This window comes from Thunnus thynnus, chromosome 8, assembly GCF_963924715.1.
Source record: "Thunnus thynnus chromosome 8, fThuThy2.1, whole genome shotgun sequence".
Classification (NCBI taxonomy): Eukaryota; Metazoa; Chordata; class Actinopteri; order Scombriformes; family Scombridae; genus Thunnus; species Thunnus thynnus.
In genome coordinates, this window is record NC_089524.1 from 19,881,757 (window position 1) to 19,901,738 (window position 19,982).

Below are 19,982 nucleotides of genomic sequence, written 5' to 3' on the forward strand. Positions count from 1 at the left end.
CCCTGAAGGTTTTTAAAGGCCACAGGTCTGGTACAGACTAGGCTACATTCTTTACCATGTTATCTTATGGCTGGATGAGACTGTGCTGAACTGTTCACCTCAGCTCCTGGAGTAGCTTGACTTCCTCCTACCCTCGGTGTTGTGTCCGTACTTGTTCTATAGTGTGATTTTTAAGTGCTTCATATCCTGATTACAGCATTTTTCTAATCCTTAGTAACAGTGGATACAAGCTAGGTCTACATTGTGTTTCTAGATTGAGCTGTTTTTATGTTGTGATGATGATTTTTTTACTGTGGTGGACTGACTTCCTTAGTTTTGCGATAGGAAACCCAAGCAGGATGGCTTGTGGTTGATGGGAGATTTAAGATTGAGTTACCCTTCAAGTTAGTGTCCATTGTTCTCTGGCCTTTCATTACAGGTTAGAGTTTCCCTGTAGGCTATTGTTATGGTCTGCGCGGGTCGAGGTTTGAACAGGGACAAGTGTTAGGATAAAATGATCAGTAGGATTTAGGGTACCCGACTTCTTCATAGCAAAACGTGGGTCACTCAAAGTTCAGCGTTTGTTGAAGTTTTGATTTATTCATATTCCCAAAGCATCTTAAATGCAGTTCTGCTTTTTTAGCATTTCTCTCAGTCTGTCATCCATATTTTGAGAATGTATTTGTACGATTAGTACTTAAAAAGTACCACAGCGAGCTCCGTTTCACAGTTTGAGAAGTCTATAAGTAACTCCCTCAGCTTTGGCTTCATGTTTTAATGAGTTACACCCCCTCTCAGACTGCATCCCTTCCATTCATCCTCTTCCTCTGACCCACTCTCCCTCCATCTATTCCATTACTGCTCTATTTTACCAGCCAGTTATTAAAGTAGATCTTATTAAAAGGCAGGAGAAAAAGCTAATCTATATTTGCATTCAGTCTATAGCAATTCATTAATATTATGACATTTAAAAGGAGCTTGGCAGGGCCCTGGCTGCCTGCTACCCTTTTCCCTACCTGAAATGTTAATTTAAAAAGTTCTGTAATGGAATAAGAAATCCTCTTCTGCCCTATCAATTCTGGGTGTCTGGTGAGGAATACTAATTCATCTGCTGTTCCAATTGAGATAGCATGTCAGTCTGATGGAATAAGAAAAAGCAGAATTGGTTTTAAAGTCCTTAATGCCACGAGTTGTGTGTATTTCTCTTTTCTGCTGCAATCTGAAAGCCCAGGTGTACGCATTATTTTCCATTTGTTATAGAAGTGTGAGCGTGTGTATGTACATGTTTGTGTGTTTATGTTTGTGTCTTGTTGCTTGATGGCTCTATTTATTTTCTGTTGCAGTTGTTTTCAGAGAAAATGTGTTCAGTACGGAGGAAGAACAGTCATACGAAATATGAAATAGAATAAAAAATAAATTGAAGTGTATTTGTTTCTGTGTCTTTCAGACTACTCACCATGTGTACGAGGCACTTTGGCAGTGTAGTGACACAGACTATACGGACATACAAGACAGACCAGTTCCCTCTGCTCCTTATAGTCATGGGCAAACGCACATCCAACGAAGTTCTAAATGTTATTCAAGGTAATTATTACTTTATTGATAATATGATAAACTGTACTATCTATAGATATATTTTTAAGTGATTAATGTGAAAACAGAGATTTAAATACACAGTGTAGATTGTGACTGATTGTTTTCCATCTTCAGGCAATACCACAGTGGACGAGCTGATGATGAGGTTAATGGGAGCAATGGAGATCTTCACAGCACAGCAACAAGAGGACATCAAAGATGAGGTGAGGTTTGAACACAGCCAGGAAGCCTGAGACTGCAGCGAAACACAAATGTCAAGCTCTGATTCTTAGAGATGTAGAAAATGCTTATTTTATAGTTATTTTGAAATAACTATCTGTGACTCGCTCATGCGTGATGGAACTTTTTTCCTGTGAAATGAAAGAATCGGCTTCGTATTGGTGAGTTCAATGGCATGGAGAGGCCAGTCTGTTACTTTTTGTGTCAACTGATTTCCTATTTCTTTTATTTACACCTTTGTTTGAAACCCTTTTTTTTCTCACCCTTTATGGATAAAGACACATTCATAAAAACTGACTGTTACTTCACATCAGGTACAGGGAAGTGTTTTTAGTTCTTCTTCCGCCTAATAGATAAATAGCAACATGCTGGGACAGATCAGAAGACATTGTTATGGCTTACATGGAATGACACACAGAGAGTTCTTAACCGTTTCACCTCTTTCCTATTTAGTTCAAGTTTACTGTGCCAACTGCAGTCTTTGGTCATAGGTGCAGGACTCGTCTCCCATTCGCTCCAGTGTGTAGGTAACACTGTGCTGCACTGTGTCTGTCAACTACCTCTTTTACTCCAATAGAAAGTGGACAAACACCATTGAGGAATACACTCCATAGAAGACAGTGAGGGACTCTTTCATTTCATAGACAGGAATCTGGGACAGTATAACAGGGGGGTCCTCTCACCGTCAAAGACTTTCACCTGACCCTCTTAACCATTCATGTCATTGTCACTGTTAGCTATCAGAGTTAGCTTTCCTTCAAGTATATATTTACTCAGAGAATGAATGACACATTACGTGTTTCTGTCCAGGCAGGTTTTCAGCCTGCAGAGTATTAGAATAATCCTGCCAAGCTGTGTTTTTTCTTTCATAATAATAACTTATGTTCGGAGGTTTAAGAATTAAAAACAATGTAGAATATACAGTCTCTGCAGACAGACTAAGAGGCACATTTTTAATAGAAAATTTAACTGACAAACTTATCCAAAGATTCACTTAGTTAAGTTTGATTTGTGATCATTACTAAGACTCATTCTTCCTTCTTACATGTGTGTCAGTTCTTTGTTATGGTCTCTCTTTTATTCCCACACTTTTCTGTCAACCTCTCTTTAACATCGTTGTGCCTCTTTTTTGACTACTGTATCTACAGATGACAGATGTCACACTATGTTAGAAGTTTAACATTTAAAGAGTCAGTCAGCCAAACAGCAAGCCTCTCTAACAATGCGAATGTAAAAGTCATAGCATCTCAGTTATGGGAACGGTGGATAAGGGCGGATAAGGAATGAGTGTTGTCACACACACACCCTGAGGGTTAAACTTCCTCAGGTGAGTTACTTACTATTGAGTGACAGCTCTTCTCTCTGTGTTGTCATTATTGCTACAATGCTCTGGCTTCATTTTGGATTTGCCACTCTTGTCACCCTTCAAATAATCATTAAAGACAGGAAGTATTCAGAGTATGTACATGTGTCAGATCAGATGGTGTGAAACATGAAGTGTACTCTGCTGCTGTTTCATACATAAGGCTAGGTATCCTTCTCAATGTTTTCATATTACTGCCAATATGATACCTGAATTTCAATGCCAATACCAAAAGGATAATTTTGATACATATAAATATATACACATTTACAGTATATTAACTTTTTTTTCATTTAACAAATAAGCAGGAGTTCTCACTTTGCCTAAATTATCAGTCTAACATTGGCAAAATTTTGATTTAAATCAGGAATTAGTTCATTGAAGAAAAAGCAAACGAGAATTTGAACAGACGTCCATTGCTGGCTTTCAGTTTCCTTGTCTTTCTTTATATTTATGGGAACATCACAAACTAATAGAATATGATTACTGGGTTGGTATCACTCATTTTATAATCCTTGCAACAACTTGGCTGATATCTGTCAGACAGATAAGAAATCATATTTGCCATGGCATAAAGTGTATAGTTAAGTTGTTCTGAAAGGGTAATAATGTGTAATGATTACCCAGGTGCTGCCCGCCAGAAGGAAATAGCTTGTGAAAATGTCACAAAAAGACAGCGTAGAGAGTATAAGTGATGATGAAAGCATAATGCACTAGTGTGATTATTCATTATTAGTACCAATAACCACAGGATTTGAGTATATCCTGTATCTGACAGGATCAATCGTATCTCCAGGGTGAAGTCAATCTTGACACTGCTCTAATCCTATCCTCACTGTATCATCTCTCAGTTATTGGTGAATTTTCCTCCTCTCCTTTCTATCTCCCCTCCTTCTCTCTTTCTTTCTGTTTTTCTCCTTTTTTCCCCACCTCACCATTCTAAGGGCAAACTCAGACATGAACACAGACATCCAGCCAGCGCAGACATTCCACTTTGACAGTGACTTTTGTGTCTGTCTGGAAAAGGAACAGCTGGACAGCCACATTGTGACTTCAACCATCCTTACTGACACGCCAGTCATTCCAATGGTTGTCTGTGTTTTAGCTTAGTAGTTAGTAATCAACTGACTACTCACTGAAGGTCTGCATCTGTCAGCATCACGGGCCGTTATTCGGTCGTTTCACATGCTTTTTATATCCAGCCAGAACTAATCAACTAACCAGTATACTGTTTTTGGAGAATTCAGTTGTTTAAAGCAAAATACTTTATGTGGGAAACAGCACATGTATAATTTGAGGTCAGTATCTTGGTCAAAAGAGTATTGTTAAATGCCCAAATGCATATCTTTTGGTGTATAAGACACTGAAGTACTCAGGGGAGACACATATAAACATTAAAGGAGCATCCAAGCTCCACAAAAAGACTAACAGCCCAGATCCAGTAAAAAGTTGCAACTGTTAATGTAGTACTAGGCCACTTTTTTCCAAAATTGAACAGCAAATAAAAACAGATTTTTTTTTTTTGCAACACTTTCCATTATTTGTTATTTTTGAGCAAACGTCAACATGCATGACAGCTTGCATTTCTGACTTCGGAGCACTAAAGCAATAGTTTATTATCACCACTAGAAGACAAGTCAACTTGATGAGAAGCCAAGATATAGATGTAGAAAATCTGTTTTATAAGGTCTTTAAAATCACATTGTGTTTGAGCAGATACACGGTGATTTAACGCTTCATGTCATGCCTTTCATGCACATTAGGTCATTCAAAGCAGTCGGTGCATTTGAAAATGTATAACACCCTGTACAAAATGAATATAGACAATGAATTACTATGCGACTCGTTTGCGTGACTCAGAGCCAGTCTATTGACGGTAGCCACTTTTGATGCTTTTGTCTCTCTCTACCATTCTTTTACAGTTTCCTTTCAGGGTTCGTCTATTATACAGGCCAAAAGCACAAATGTATCCTTTGCATTTTCTGATTCAATACGACAATACACACTGTTGTTTTGCTTAGCCACTGTTTAGCTGCACAGTGGCCCTCTGATCATCACAATAAGCTTACTTTGCCATATCCGGGCTGGCACACAGCATGGGCCTTCAGAAAAGAGAAAACTAATGGCTGTGCACTGTTAACACAATGGACACTCGTATTTGGTCCCAGTCTTTATAAAACACTTTGTAGCCACAGCAGGTAGACAGAGAAAGGCCGCCTGTCCCCTTCCCTCTGTACAAACAGGAAGAGAGAGGCAGAGTGAATAAAAGAGAAAAGGACGTTGAAACTGAGATGAGGAAACATAAAGGAGGCTCAGGGTCTGGTAAATGACAGCCCGGTCACAATGAATTCCCCTCTGGTGCTACTCTTTCATACCTGGTGTTTGTACGTAACCACACTTGACATGCTGCATTTTCTTTTGCTCAGTTCTCTCTGGCTCCCACACCCGGCAATCCAGCTCATATGTTTTGTCCTTCTTGTGTATCCTTTTATTATGTTGTCAGTTAATGGGCCCCACTTTTCTTTCTCCCTCTGTCTACCCAGGACGAGCGTGAGGCAAGAGAGACGGTGAAGAGAGAACAAGATGAGGCGTACCGTCTTTCTCTAGAGGCTGACCGTAAGAAGGTACTTTCAAAACAAAACTAATTAAGACACTGGTCTACTTGTACCACATGCATGAGTTAGCTTGGTATATTAAAATACATGTACACAATTTAAATTTGCTCTTAATGTTTCAGGCAATCCTGATTTAATGCTACTGAATGCCAAAAGTGTGATGACAAAAAACAGCTAATCAATTATAATTCAGGGTACCTACAAAGCAGCACATGTTTGCTTCTCTGAGTTTTGGTTGTTCACAAAATCAAAAGGGAGAAAAAGTCTGAATCATAGCCTTGATAACCAATTGGTTGGAAATTATGCAATAGTCAAGTAAAGTTGCAATATCATAAAACTTGGCTAGAAAAACAAGTTGCTTTGGTTGCCAATGAAACGTCACTAATGCTTCATCAAAGCAAAGTGACAACCTGTGAGAAACAGTGTCAGCATTCACCGTTTCACGTCAGTTAGAATTTTTAATTTCCATTAAGCCGTTACATCCATTTAACAAATTGAATTTCTTTCTTTTTCAGAGAGAAGCCCAAGAGAGAGAAGAGGCCGAGCAGGTTCGCCTGGAACAGATGAGAAAGGAGCAGGAGGAGGAGAAGGAGGTGAGAAGAACAGTCATATCCTCATCATACTCACATTATGCAAATTACTCAAATTAATATTCCATCTTTACCAGTACCGGACTGAACAGTGATATGTTTTCCCAGTGCACAGTGATATGTTTTGTGCCACTGTGCTGTCGTTTTTTTTTTTTTTTAATCTGTCTTGTTCTCACTTCACAATAATGAGTCAATTAGATTGTGGTTTTGGTGAAGCCTGCCAGTCAGTGAAGCATGTGTAGTGTGGGCGAACAGGCATACAGTCATTTTAGAAGAATGAAATATTCTTATTACACTGAAGCCCATCCCTGTAAATGTCACCTTACATACACACTGTTATTGTTCTATTTAACTGCTTTACACTGGTACAGCACACAACCTCATATTGAAACCAAAGTGAACAAAAGACTCAGGCAATTCATGTACACAGGCTAGTACACAAACACACACACAACCTAAGCAAACACACATATTCACTTGAAAACAATTATTGTATGTGAAGAGGGGCCAAACACACACACACACACACACAGGCAGACACACTGTCACGCATACAGGAAAAAGAATAATTGTCTGTGAGGATGGCACCAATGTTGTTTTACACCCTATAGTAATACAGTGTAGTCCTCACTGATTGTTGTTTACTCAACAGCAGAAAGGCTTGGGGCACTGGGAGGTATTGGGTGACCCGGCTCCCTCAGGTGATCTGTCACTTAAGTTAAACAGACAACAATAAAAGAGCACCGGACCGAGCCATCTTAATTATATCACTGCAGTCCACCAACCAAACTGTGTGTGCACTTTTGTTTGTTTTAAACAACAATAGCCACTATGGCCCTTCTTATATCACTTCTCTGTACCCAAGCTTCCTGGTTTCCATGGTGTCACCTGAGCTAACATACTGGTGTTGTACTTGTGCCACAGTTTAGATGCTTACAAATATGAGAGCCAATAGCAGCTGCTGGGCCCAGAAAATGGCAACTTCAGTTTCTTAAACTTTTGTTAACCTGAAGTGGGAAATGGGTGCCCTCGTATCACAACATGAGAAGCAGTGCAGTGCACATGTGTAGTACACATGATTAGTTTTTATGTGTACTTCTAATGCTGATGAGCTTGACACATAGAAAAGTAGTTGGGAGATAAGGATGGGCATTAAAAACATTGGATACATTTTTATTAGTTATCACTACTTATTGATTTCATTCTTTATCAATTAATTTGTTGTTTTTTTTAGATACATGTTTGGGTGAAAAAGAGTGCAAACATGTTCTTGATGTGCTCGAAAAAAAACTTAGTCTAACTATAAAGGAAATCCATAAGACCAAAAAATCATCACTATTTACAATAGATGTGGGAGGAGAAAATTGATAGCGTTTTATTTGACATATTCCCATTCAATGTTAGATTACATTATAAATGTAGCTCTTGATCTAAACAGTTCACCGTGTTTACTGCTTCTTTTATCATTTTATCCCTTTTCAGAAGTGGCAGATTTTAATCCAGAAGGACCCACCCCTGACCATGTAGATGTTCATTTTCTTACATAAAGAATCAAGAGATCAGGACAACACATTTGATTGCTATTCTTGATATTCTTTTTAGGCTACTAACATTTCATTTTGCAGATTCATATTCATTACATTTTACCACAATACTGTTTTAATACATTTTTAATATGTAAACACTGCAGTACAGTTGGACTCTTACACTAAACCTACAATGTAACTGTTGTTACCTTAAAACTCATAACAATCTTTTTAATGTATTCATTTGAGACTTCTGAGGCCGTAACCTTGTATATGAAAGAAACTGCAGACACAAGAAAAACATCAGTAGCCACCAGAGAGAGAGAGAACAATGCTAGTGGGAGTGTTTTATCTGTGATTTTGTGCCTTTGTGCAAAGAAGAGGGAGATGAAAGTAGTAGCCGGTGAACTGTGGGGGGAGGCTGGGTGTATGTGTTGCCTGTGCTTTTATGGGTTGACATTACTATTTACCTCCTTCAGAGGGTCTTAGCATATAGTTGTGTGGCTGTCAGGTGCAGCCCCCCCCCTCCCCCCCACCTGTCATCTGTTTGCTTTTTGTGGTTAGTAGAGCAGAGCTGGAGAGGCAGATAAATGGATGGAAAGATGCTTCTGATTATTTGTGTGGAGCAGCCCGGGCCTGAGGCTCGACCAGACGTGTGTCCTGTGGTTTCTTTAGGGACGCTACTTCTCACTTGTGTGGGTGTTTATGCTTGTGTATGTGGTTGACTGTCTGTCCACATTTGTATGTCCACCACCACACACACACACTCTGTCTGTTATTTGTGTGTGTGTGTGTGCTAGTTCATCCCCGGAGGCCCCTTTAACTCAGTCAGCATCAGCTCTTATACCTGAGGGAGCTGATGGCGGAGCGGCACGCGCCCTACCCTGCCCACCCAACACCAGAAGCTGCTAATGAGCTACTGTTGTACACTCTTATGAAATATAATTGCATTATGGTGTGTAAATAAAGCCGGGGCGTGTTGTCACAGCATATGCTCCCCGGCTGGCCAAACAAGAACAACAAGCAGAGGGAGGAGGAGGTGAGGGGCTGAAGTAGAAAGAAGAGGGAGGCTCGAGGGAGCGGCAGAAACGCAGTTTTTAGAACACAGGAGAGCTGATTAGCTTTGCTGCGGAAGATGACAATTGATGGTTGTCTTTTGTGCTAGCAAAGCCACGCTCACTCCGTGGTGTACACAGTGTTTCCTAATGTATCATCTGTAAAATAGACTCTTATCAGCTTGTTGCTTGTTATGAAACTAAACTATCTGTGGTAGACTCTACGATAATCAACATACTCAATCTCAGATTTCCCTAAGAGAGCGACTGAGCAATAGCAAGAAAACATGAAGCATCAGCAATAAACTTGTCTGTTTTTAGCAGGCTCTAACTGCTGCTTGGCAGCCTTTTGAGCTACGCCAGGCTTTAGGGAACAGGGTGAGACACAGGGCAACTAATTTAATAACATTCTCAGGACAGGAAGGTCCTTTAATTAATGTGAAGCAACAGTGCTGCAATCAGACTGTGGGAGCAACTTCTTGGGTTGTCTGTCATACTTGTTTGGATAGCGTGCCGTCATCTTCATAACTGCCAGTGTTACTGTTGAATCTTGGGTTTAAATTTACTATAAACACAGTGAGGCAGGGCAGATTTTTATGAATACACTTGATTGAATATCAGATTTTTTATTATTATTTTTTTGTGTAAGCCCTCTGGCATTCCTCACTCCTTTCTTTTTCTTCTCTCACTCACAGTTTTATTATTGTATGTCTTTTACTCGATGTTTTAATTGTACAAACAAATAAAAAGGCTAAATTAGTAAAAAAAAAAAAGAAAAATACTCATCAGGGAGGCATTTGTCCTCCTTCTTATAAATTCCTCAGTAACTTTGCAATTTTAGATCATCACTGAATTAATCTAGTTCTTCACATTTTATTTTTGGCTACCTGTCAGAATATTACACATGCTGACTGTGCTGTCATCGCACAACAAAACATCAACACATTCTGACTTTGTTATGCTAATAGGCACCAGTAATAACAGCTGTATCTCACTAGCACCTGTATGTAAACATTTCTTCCTTCAGTCATCACCACTGTGTCTAGCAAAGTTGTTTCTACTGTACAATAGTCTTTTGTCTCTCTAATTCTCTTTTAACTAGTTTTCACATATTGGTGTGTATTGAATTGTAAAGAGTGTGCATCATTTTGTGAACTGAGGAAAATATTTCATTAGCATGTATATGCAACTTCACTTCACCAACATTTGTCTAGTGTCATCATAAAAGAGGTGTCTTTTACCTATAAACAAACCTTCTACCGTGTCACCAGCTTAAAAAACTTGTCTCCACTGACTTTAAGGTGTCTACTGTGCCGTACTGACTACAGTACTGTATTTCTCCCATCCATTCTTCCAGGCAATCCGCTTGTCATTGGAGCAGGCCCTACCGCCAGAGCCCGAAGAGGAATCAGGAGAGCAAATCAGCAAACTGCGAATCCGCACACCAAGTGGCGAGTTTCTGGAAAGGCGTTTCCTGGGCAGCTGCAAGCTCCAGGTCCTCTTCGACTTCGTGGCCTCCAAGGGATACCCTTTCGACGAGTTCAAGCTCCTCACCACCTTCCCTCGTAGAAATGTGAGTGGTATACCTGCTTGCACATACACACAAGCGCTCAACAGTTAACCTCTTTCTCCTCACAGAGGTCCAGCGAAAATAAATTTTCACCAAGACTGGAGTTGATTTATCCTGTCGTCCATTCGCTGTTTTCCGCCGTCCTTCATTACAGTTTCCCACACACAAAAACAAGCGCTAAATCTGTCCTTACCTCAGTCGAGTAGCAGCAGGTTATGAAGTGTTTTCGCCACAGCTAACATCTCTGCTGGAGAGATCCACAGCTGTAATTGGCTTTTCCGTGTTGGCCCGAGCTGAACCTCAGGCGACAGCTGTCGGTGGCGTGCAGCAGGGACAACAGTTAAGACAGTATGTTGTGGTCGATTGATGATTTAGTTTTTCTTGCTTTTTTATCATTGTTGCTGTGTTTTTAAGTTTCAGTGTTTGTGCACTGCAGCAACACCGGTGCGTTGCTGCCTTTGTTTACTCGGACCTGTGATGGGACAAGTTAATCTGAGTGTTTATCCATCCACCTGCGCACACCTAATATTCAGTGAATATTAATTAGTATCAGCCCGTTGTGAATACAGTACACTATGACTGTGTTAGGATACAGTTGTCAGCACTAACAGTAGTATTCTCTATGGCTCTTCTGCCGACGCCCGGCAGCACTCAGCCAGCTACAACCAGTCATTAGAGGGCTTGGTCGCGGCGCTCTATGGTAGCGAGCTAATGAGCACTGTTTTAACTACCAGTTTAATTAGCCATGCTGCTGGAAACAAAAATGGGATTTCCATTAATCAAGAGAGGAGTGCATGTTGAGGGGTGGGTGGTGGTTGTATAGAGGTGTGTGAGTGTATGTGTGTGTGTAGGCTTGCCCAGGCAGTGTGCCATCGTAGTCTGTAGAGACCACTGGGGCACAAACACCTCAAACTAACACACACATTAACGCATAGCTCACACTCCTCATTTCGTCACAATCACACACTTCAACACATGCACAAATATTTTCAAGCAAACACATGCCCCGCTCACAACTTTGTCACTTAAAGGATTCACAGTTGTCTCTTTATAATCAAGAGTAAACATGTGTTTGAGACAGAGATAAAGATGTGTCTGCATCGCAGATGAAATTCCAGCAAAAACAGGATGGGAGGATTAGAGGGGTAGGGAAGCGAGAAGAGGATGGTGGCTGCACAACTAGTAGGAAGAGAACAGAGAAGACAAAAGCTTAAACAAAGAAGAGATTCAATCAGAGAAACAGTCTGAAAGAGAAATGGATAGAGACGACAAGTGAGGGAAGATATTAAAAAGAAGAAGATGGGAGATAAATCCAGAAAACAGAAAGGCGAGAGATTTGGGGAAAGAGAGGAGGGAAGCAGATCATTGGTAGTGCCAGTATGAGGCTGTGAACACAGGCCCCTGTCTAATCCTGCAGCTCTGTGTTGTAATTAAATGAGAGGGAGCATTGAAAGCCTCCATCCCGTCCAGACGCTCTCACTGTTGCTCTGCCAGGATCAGAGGATAGAGGATAGACCACTATTGCATTTGTAATACTGCACAACTGTTGAAACCTTCTTTCCGTTTTCTAGTTTTCTGAGGCTTTGTGCAGTGTCACTCTTTCCTTTGCTATTTCCCTCTCCGTCAGCTTGCTTTATTTCATTTCCGCTCATTCAGCTGTCCAACAAATTAGAGGTTTTTACTCATTACAACTTGAGAAAATGAAGTAAAGTTGCGTCTAATATTTTTTGGCTAAAACTAACACATTATTGACAAGGAGAAAGAGTTATATTGTGAATCAGCAAATCTAGTCACACTGGTTTAATCCGGTTTGTAAATCGACTTTTGACACTGAGATAAATCATCAGAGCCAGAGTCTTTGATTTCATGCTTTTGCCACCTTCCCGTTGCTTTGCCAAAAAGTGTCTATTAGTCTTCAATTTTTGGACTCAGTCTCTTCCTCAACATTTGGTATCAGTGGCTTATCTCTTCAGCACTACAGCAGGCCTTACACTGGCATCATTTGTACTAGGCTTAGCCGTGCTCAGGGAGCTAACCCTTTCTCTGTTTCTATGACTGTCAGCGAGTTTGAGGAAGGGGGGGAGACTAGTGTTTCAGTTTTCAGCTTTCCATTCAAGAATTTCCTCCTTTTTCTTTGATACTAGCCGAGCACAAACCACTGTTGAAAGGCCTGAGGTCTTCTTCCTTCAGCTTGCGGTGAACATGTTTAGACTGCGGTGATAATAATCCTGTCTTCCTACTCAGCAATCGCCTCTTCCTGCCCGGCTGCTCATAGACACCCAAACACTGTCAAACAAGCGTTTTATTTTTCTCACTGTGATACTGTACTCTCTTTCACCCTCTCTTAATCCTTCTTCCAGCCCTGTGAGTGAAATGGCCCGAATGATTGTTAGACAAAACCTGAGATGCAGAAAAAATAAACAACGGCGCAGAAGAAGCCGTGCGCTGTACTGAAATAGATTTTACATCTGTTATACTGGTGTGTTTTGTTTTTCTTTTCTTGCTATCTGAAAGAGTCGTATCCACAGGAAGAGCTACAGCAGTTTATTTTCAAAGTAGTTTCATTCAGAGTTGCTTCCTCAGGACTTTTCTTATAATATTCTCCCAACGTTTCTCAGAACTGTATGGCACTCTGCTCCCTCTCTGAAAATAGATATGAAGTGGATAAATGTGTGTGTCGCCGTGGCTCCATCTGAGGCAGATATCTCCACGATCTCTTAATGTTAAAAGCTGCAGTCTTTGAATTTTACTCTTTTCTCTCAGCCCCTTCCTCACCTTCAGCCCTCTCCTCCTCCTCATCTTCCCTCCAGCTTTCCCTCCCTCTGTCTCCCTTTTCCCTCCTCTTTGCTTCTCCTCCAGCCTCAGTACCTCACTCTCTCCTGCTCACACAGTCCCTCGTCTTTTATTAGACGGGTAACTGTCTACTTAACTTTTGCTCTCCAGCCTTTGCATACTTCTCCATGTGCATTCTCACCTTTTCCCCAAATCCCTCTCTTTTTTTTTTAACCTTTCTTAAATCATTTTTGAATTTTTTTTAACTTTTTTAACTCAAACTAGTCCATCTTATTTGCTCTCACTTCACTTGCTCTCTCCTTTTCTCTTCTTCCACATTCCCTGTCCTCCTCCTCCCCCCCCCTGCCCGCCCCAGGCCAGACCAGTCTGTGCGGTGGATTTCTTCCTTTGAAGTACCGTATTCTGGTCTGTTCTTTTCTGTTCACGCCCCGGCGCTACGTGCTGTCAACGCTCCTGGCAGCAGATAATGATCTCCCACTGCTTTTGTAATTGGCCAAATAAACACTTGACAACACTAGTTTAAAACAGACAAGTTATTTGGTTTTAATTAACATAGTAGGGCCTGTAATGGCTTCATTAAAAATGCGTTATTTCAGCTGCACGTTTGATTATGTTGGAAACGGACATCTTGAGGGTCTGTGTTTATTTTCCCTTTCTTTCCTTTCACCGCTGAGCGTTGCTTAGTGTCGCCTCCTCTGTTATCAGTGTGTTTTATTCATTTGAATCAAGTGACTTACAATTGTGGTATTTATTTTAAACTTCACATTAAGGGCTAATTATGTGGTTTTAACCGTGGTGAAACCTGCTGTTTGATACTGCCAAATACACAGGTTTCATATTAGCTGAGTATTTTATATCATACAATTTTTATATTAAGTAAAGAATGATAAAATATCAAAGACTGCAGAGAATCACCATCTGTCTTTTTATTTGGCTCCGGTTTTAAAATTAGGCTTTTTCATGCTGAGCCCCCATTATTGTATTATTTCTTTAGATTTCAGACAGACACAGTTCAATTCGGTTAATTTGTTATGTATTTTTAATTAACAGCTTTTTCCACACAGGCTATTTAGTCAGATGAAATCTGTTGAAATTAATTCCATTTTTTTAAGTTAGTCACACAGTTCCCTAATTCAGCTGATTGATTTGATCTAAATTGGTTGATGAAAACTATATTGACTCAAGGTTAAAAACAAACTGCAAACCAGAGAGCTAGACTGTGTCTGTCTTATGTATGTATGTATGTATGTATGCATGGCTGTGTAGGCACAGGAGGAGAGAATATGGCTTAGGCAGAGCAGAGGAAAAACAACAGCTTTGTTTGTTGACAGATGCCTCCATGCTTATGGTCTGTTAATTGGATAACAATGTAAACAATCACCGATGGCGCCCGTCTCCTGTGTCAGTGTGGCATCTTGTTTCCCTACTTTCTTTTTCAGAGTCAGATGCTGCTCTCCCCCCGTTGTCTCTCCCTGGTGAACCGCGAGCACAAACGCTCATCCGAATTCACTCGCATCCACACATACGCTTATATGTAGCACACAGAGACACGTCCACACGCATACACACACACACACACCTGCTCCACCCCAAAGCCTCATTTACTCTTACCTGATGCTGTGGTGTCATAACAGCTTGTCGGGTTCATTAGCATGGCAGCCATTTGCGACGCGCTGCTCCTGAGGTGGGAAAAGGAACGCAGCAGCCCTGTTGGTCGTTTTCCCCACAGTTGGGATGGAATATGTTTGCAGCAAACACATACACACACACACACACTCATAAAGAAACACACACACACACACACCTTTTACTGCTCTTCATGGCATCTCGCTCCCCGCTGTGCTATGAGGCAGTCAGCTAGGTAAGGGCATAAGGTTGATGTGGCAGCCCCTCCCTGCCTGCACCGCGCTCCCCGGGACCCCGCTGAGAAGTCAAGAGTCTAAATGACACGTTCAAATGAGGACAAGGAGATGAAAGACATGGAGTCAAAGACCGCTGGTGTGCACATGGTGTGACATTTCCAGACACCCTTGGGTGATGGATAGGTTGTCTGATGCTGATGTGTCCAACTCACCTTCCCCTAATTTACTTTTTTTTTCTTTTCTCACCCTTTTCCGAGCCCTCGAACACCCTCTAGTTTCACAGATTTTGTAGTTAACACAACTTTAAATGTGTAGATTGTTTTAATTATATCGATTGTTTATTCATACTCAACCCCCTCAGTGTCCAAAATATCTGATTTTAAGGAGCTAACAAGGATTCAGTGAGAGAAGATGGTGGGATTTCTTTATTTCATGAAAAGGTCAAAAATCAAAATTAAAAGTTAGAGGTTGTCTTTCGATTGTAGTGATATGTTCATTTATTAGTGATTGTTTATAGATCAACATTTGACCTTTGCACTTCTCAAAATACTTCGATTGTTACGACACTGATGAGGGTGAGTGTAGGTGAAGTTGCAGCAGAGTTCATGGTCACAGTTCACATTTCATTCCCTACAATAGTCCGTCTCAGACTTATCACTCTGCTTGTTGTGAGGCCGACCTTTAACGTGCTCGGCTTGCCCTTCGACCCTCTACAGCAGGTACAGGGAGCTGGTTAATTATCCCACCGTGAGGTTAGAATAGGAGCCCTAATCAGAGGAGCTGACGCAGCAGCCACCAGATAAGCCCTGGACACATCTCAGTGTCACACCACCTCGCTGTCACACAGCCCATTCAGCCCAGGTGTTAGATTGGCCCGATGTAACACAACCCCTCTAGTGATTAGCTCACATAAGCTAAGAGGCCCACAGGGGTGGTGGGTGTCAGAGAGAGAGAGAGAGTCAGATTGTCCTGCTTTAAAAACATAGGTCAGACCGCCTTCATGTCAGCTAACTCGATCAGCTCCATTGTGGGTGGTACTGCATTATTCCTCTGCTTTTAGACAATATGTGTATTGAACACAGAAAAATGTTTCTCTCCACCATCAGCTACGTTCCTGTTTGACCTTTTTCACAGGTGAAATTAGTCATTATTAGTCATCCAAAATGCACAAAGTTCTCTTCTTAATCCTCGCTTCTCTCTCTCTCTCTCTCTCATTCAGATACACACTCACACACACCAAAAAGCTTTTACAACACACACACTCTCCTCTCCTGTAACCTTCGTCGGTTTGTTCTGGATTGGGGCCTTTTTAAGAAAATAAACCTGATGGTCCTCTTAGGGAAACAAAGCTCTTGCTGCTCAGATTACTGCCTAGACTTTTTTTAAACACAATGTTAGAATAATACACGGCGTACACACTCAGACACACACTTGAAATGAATGCAGCACTAAAGCTACACTGTTCTCCAGCCTGGATCTCAGGGCATATATGGCGGGACAGTCACCAAGGGATTTCAGTAGAGGCGAATGACTGAGGCCGTGTCCGCACTAACATGGGACAAACCTGAAAGACGCAGTTAAAATAATATGATTAAACTGACTTTAAAATCGACTGCTCATATGGCAAAGCCTGTTCCAAAGATTTGTCCAGTTTGTTGTATTATTGCAACAAAAAGCATTTTCAAATCTGTCCACTGTGCTGAGATTTATTTTTGTTGTCAAAACTGCAGCTCAGGGTGGATGTAAGGCCAGATCAGAGACAAAAATATGAGGCATTACATATTGATGGAACAATTAGTCAAGTAACTGAGAAGTTTCCAATAAGTTGCTTCAGTCATTTATCAAGCAAAAATACCAAACATTTCCTGGTGACGACTTCTCAAATATGAAGATTTACCGCTTCTTCTGTTTTATATCGATTTAAATTTGATATCTTTTGATGTTTAAGTGTTGGTGCGACTTAAAAGCCACTTGAAGATGATATTTTGGAATCTAGGAAATTGTGATTCACATTTGATTGTGTGGATAAATTACAGATTAACTGATAAATAAAATAATTATTAATTAAGTTGATGGTAGTCTAATATTCTCCCTCTCCCTCTTCCTCTTGTCTCTCTGCAGATCACCCAGTTGGATCCAGGGTCAACTCTGCTGGAGGCCAAGTTGTTTCCACAGGAGACGCTTTTCCTGGAGGCTAAAGAATAGAAACTGGCCCTCTGATAGCTGAGAGGACCAAGTGACTGACTGATGAACTGGCTGGACACACACTAGTCACCGAGCATGGGCCCCCCCCTCTCCCCCAGTCTGGGCCTACAGAACATACACACACACACACACACACACACACACACACACACACACACACACGTACACTCACACCAATGTACACAAAGACCACCCTCTCAGACATACATAAACACACTGGCATGCACATCCAGTGACACACAAGTGCAAGTAAGCTTCTCTGCCCTCGGCCTGGTCGTGGTACATGAATGCCTAGTGTACACGTGTTGCACAGAGGAGCAAAGACAGTATCACAAGCACACAGCCAAACATTCATCCCCCCCCTCCCCCCCCCCCCCCTCCAATCTTCTCTTTCTCTCTTCTCTCTCAACCGCTCTCACACTTCACAACTTCACGTTTCCAACTGCTGTGTCATGGTTTTCCCCCTCACAACACAAACACAACATAGTGAGATAACAGCATTTGAGAGACTGACTAGACAAATCTTTGTCACAGGAAAAAAAAAAAAACCCATCATGGACTTGTTCTCCCCCGATTCCACATTTAAACACACCGAGGCTGCTTTTTTAGAACATGGTTTTTGTGTTTGAAATCAAAAAAAAAAAATGCTAAAAAATGAAATAAAATAAACAGCAAGAAGAGATGTTGCCCTGCAGAAGTCTGGGCTGTCTCATCTCCACCTGTATTTACCCGCCCTTTACCTTCCCCCCAAATTCCACTTTCCACCCCTACCTCCCCTTCCCCGCCTTCCCTACCTCCCCCCCCCCCCCGCCCCCCTCCGTCCGCTGTCTGCCACGGGGATGGGACAGGATCTGTTCTCCGCTCCCGCTGGTTTTAACATCCATTGCTCCACAAGCCAACGAATTGCTCAGTTTTCTTTTTTTTTTTCTTTTTTTTTTTCTCTTGATCCTTTTTAAGTTTGATGCTGTATTAGTTTTAGTTTGATATACATTATATAAAATATATGAATATGAACATCAATTTGTCTCGCCGGGAAATCTGTTGAAACACCTCATGGCACATAACACACATACACATTGTTTTCCTTGTTGAAATGGTTTAGGCATGTTATTTTGTATGTTGTTTCATTATAAGAAAATTGTGTCGTGCTTTGCAACCCACAGAATAGATGGAAGATCATCTGACTTTATTTCAAATAGAGCTTGTTTTAGGATTTCATTTGAACCTTAGGGTTTATTTAAAAAAACAAAAACAAATGGGAAAGGTTTTCCAGATTTCTATCTTATAAAATCTGAGGATTCCTCATTGAAAACTACATCTGTCTCCCTCAAAAAAAAAAACCTGAGAGTTGTTTGCTTTAAACTGGTGAGACATCAGAAACCAAAGTAAATTACAAAGGCAGTTCTGTGACACTGGCTGCTGGAGATCATGATATCCAGTACAGAAGGTGTTCCTATTGATGTTCAACTTCTTATTAGTGTCTAAGCTGTGGGTGGATGAAACGAAGTGAGGAAAAAAAAACAAAACCTCAGAGCTCAGGCTGATTATAATCAAAATAACCTGAATATGGGGCCAGATTTGCCCAGATAGATACCAATGTTTAGATATGCATCATCATATCTCTGGCAGACCTTTTACATACTTCTCTTAACAAATGTTTTAATATTCTCACTCACACGCCACCTGGTAATATCAGCCACACCGCAGCTAATTTCCTGCCTTCAGCGTGGAGAGATCATGCGTGCTTAGCCCTCCATCTGTAGCAGGGCTCTTCTGTCAGCTAAAGGCAAAGTTTGAGAACCTGAACGCCATTAACAGACCACTTCAGGAAAAACGCCCCTCATCAATAAACAGGTGGGCAGCGGCCTTGATTGCAGTGACATGTATGTAATGAGGTGGACTAAGAATAAAACTGATATCTATGGCATTTTCTCCCTTGTAGTTGACAGTGGACATGGACTGGAAACCTGGAGAGACAGAGAGGGGAATACAGTATGTCGAGTATGCATGTCAGACCACTGAACCCCCCCGGACTCCTCAAATGTGACCTTTTCTCATCTGTAGAATCATATCAGGTAGATGAATGATAAAGTGGAGGGCACTACAGTAAACTACACTTTGGTGGAATACTTGTTTTTCTTCTCCCACATCAACTCCCACGTTATTCAAATAAAAAGTTCATCATGTGAAAACATCGATCCAAGACAAAGGGAAAGTAAAAAACTGCAGGGCCACTTTTTAACTGAAATGATTCATAACAACAGTTAGTTTCTTCTGCAGAGAGTGTAAAAAGAAATTAAATCATTTTACTTACTTTAATGAAGACAAGACTCAAATTTTGTTTTTATTTTTAAATAAAGCTGCCCATGATTAACGAGTTTTCTCAAAATACTGATTGAATTACCAAAAGAAGATTAATGTCAGAAAATAATGCAAGTCTTGATTATAAACTCTGACTTCTCTTCCTACAAAGAAGATAAATGCTTTACCTGACCACTAAAATGAACACTGTCTCTTTGGGGGGGGAACACTCCCAGAGTAGCTCAAATCTCCTTCATGAGCTGGATTAGATTAATCTACACTGAATGAGTGGAGAACTTTTTGAAGCC

General features: G+C 41.0%; 1 protein-coding gene across 1 annotated transcript in view; it reads left to right on the forward strand.

The window, feature by feature from the left end:
• Positions 1 to 19,692, forward strand: part of faf1 (Fas (TNFRSF6) associated factor 1) — a 64,291-nt gene extending 44,599 nt beyond the window's left edge. Inside the window, exons 14-19 of the mRNA XM_067597018.1 lie at positions 1,427 to 1,563; positions 1,690 to 1,778; positions 5,701 to 5,781; positions 6,288 to 6,365; positions 10,301 to 10,516; positions 17,290 to 19,692. Coding sequence (XP_067453119.1) covers positions 1,427 to 1,563; positions 1,690 to 1,778; positions 5,701 to 5,781; positions 6,288 to 6,365; positions 10,301 to 10,516; positions 17,290 to 17,373 — 685 coding nt within the window. The 3' untranslated portion in view covers positions 17,374 to 19,692. The remainder of the gene's footprint in view (positions 1 to 1,426; positions 1,564 to 1,689; positions 1,779 to 5,700; positions 5,782 to 6,287; positions 6,366 to 10,300; positions 10,517 to 17,289) is intronic.
• Positions 19,693 to 19,982: the final 290 nt, after the last annotated feature.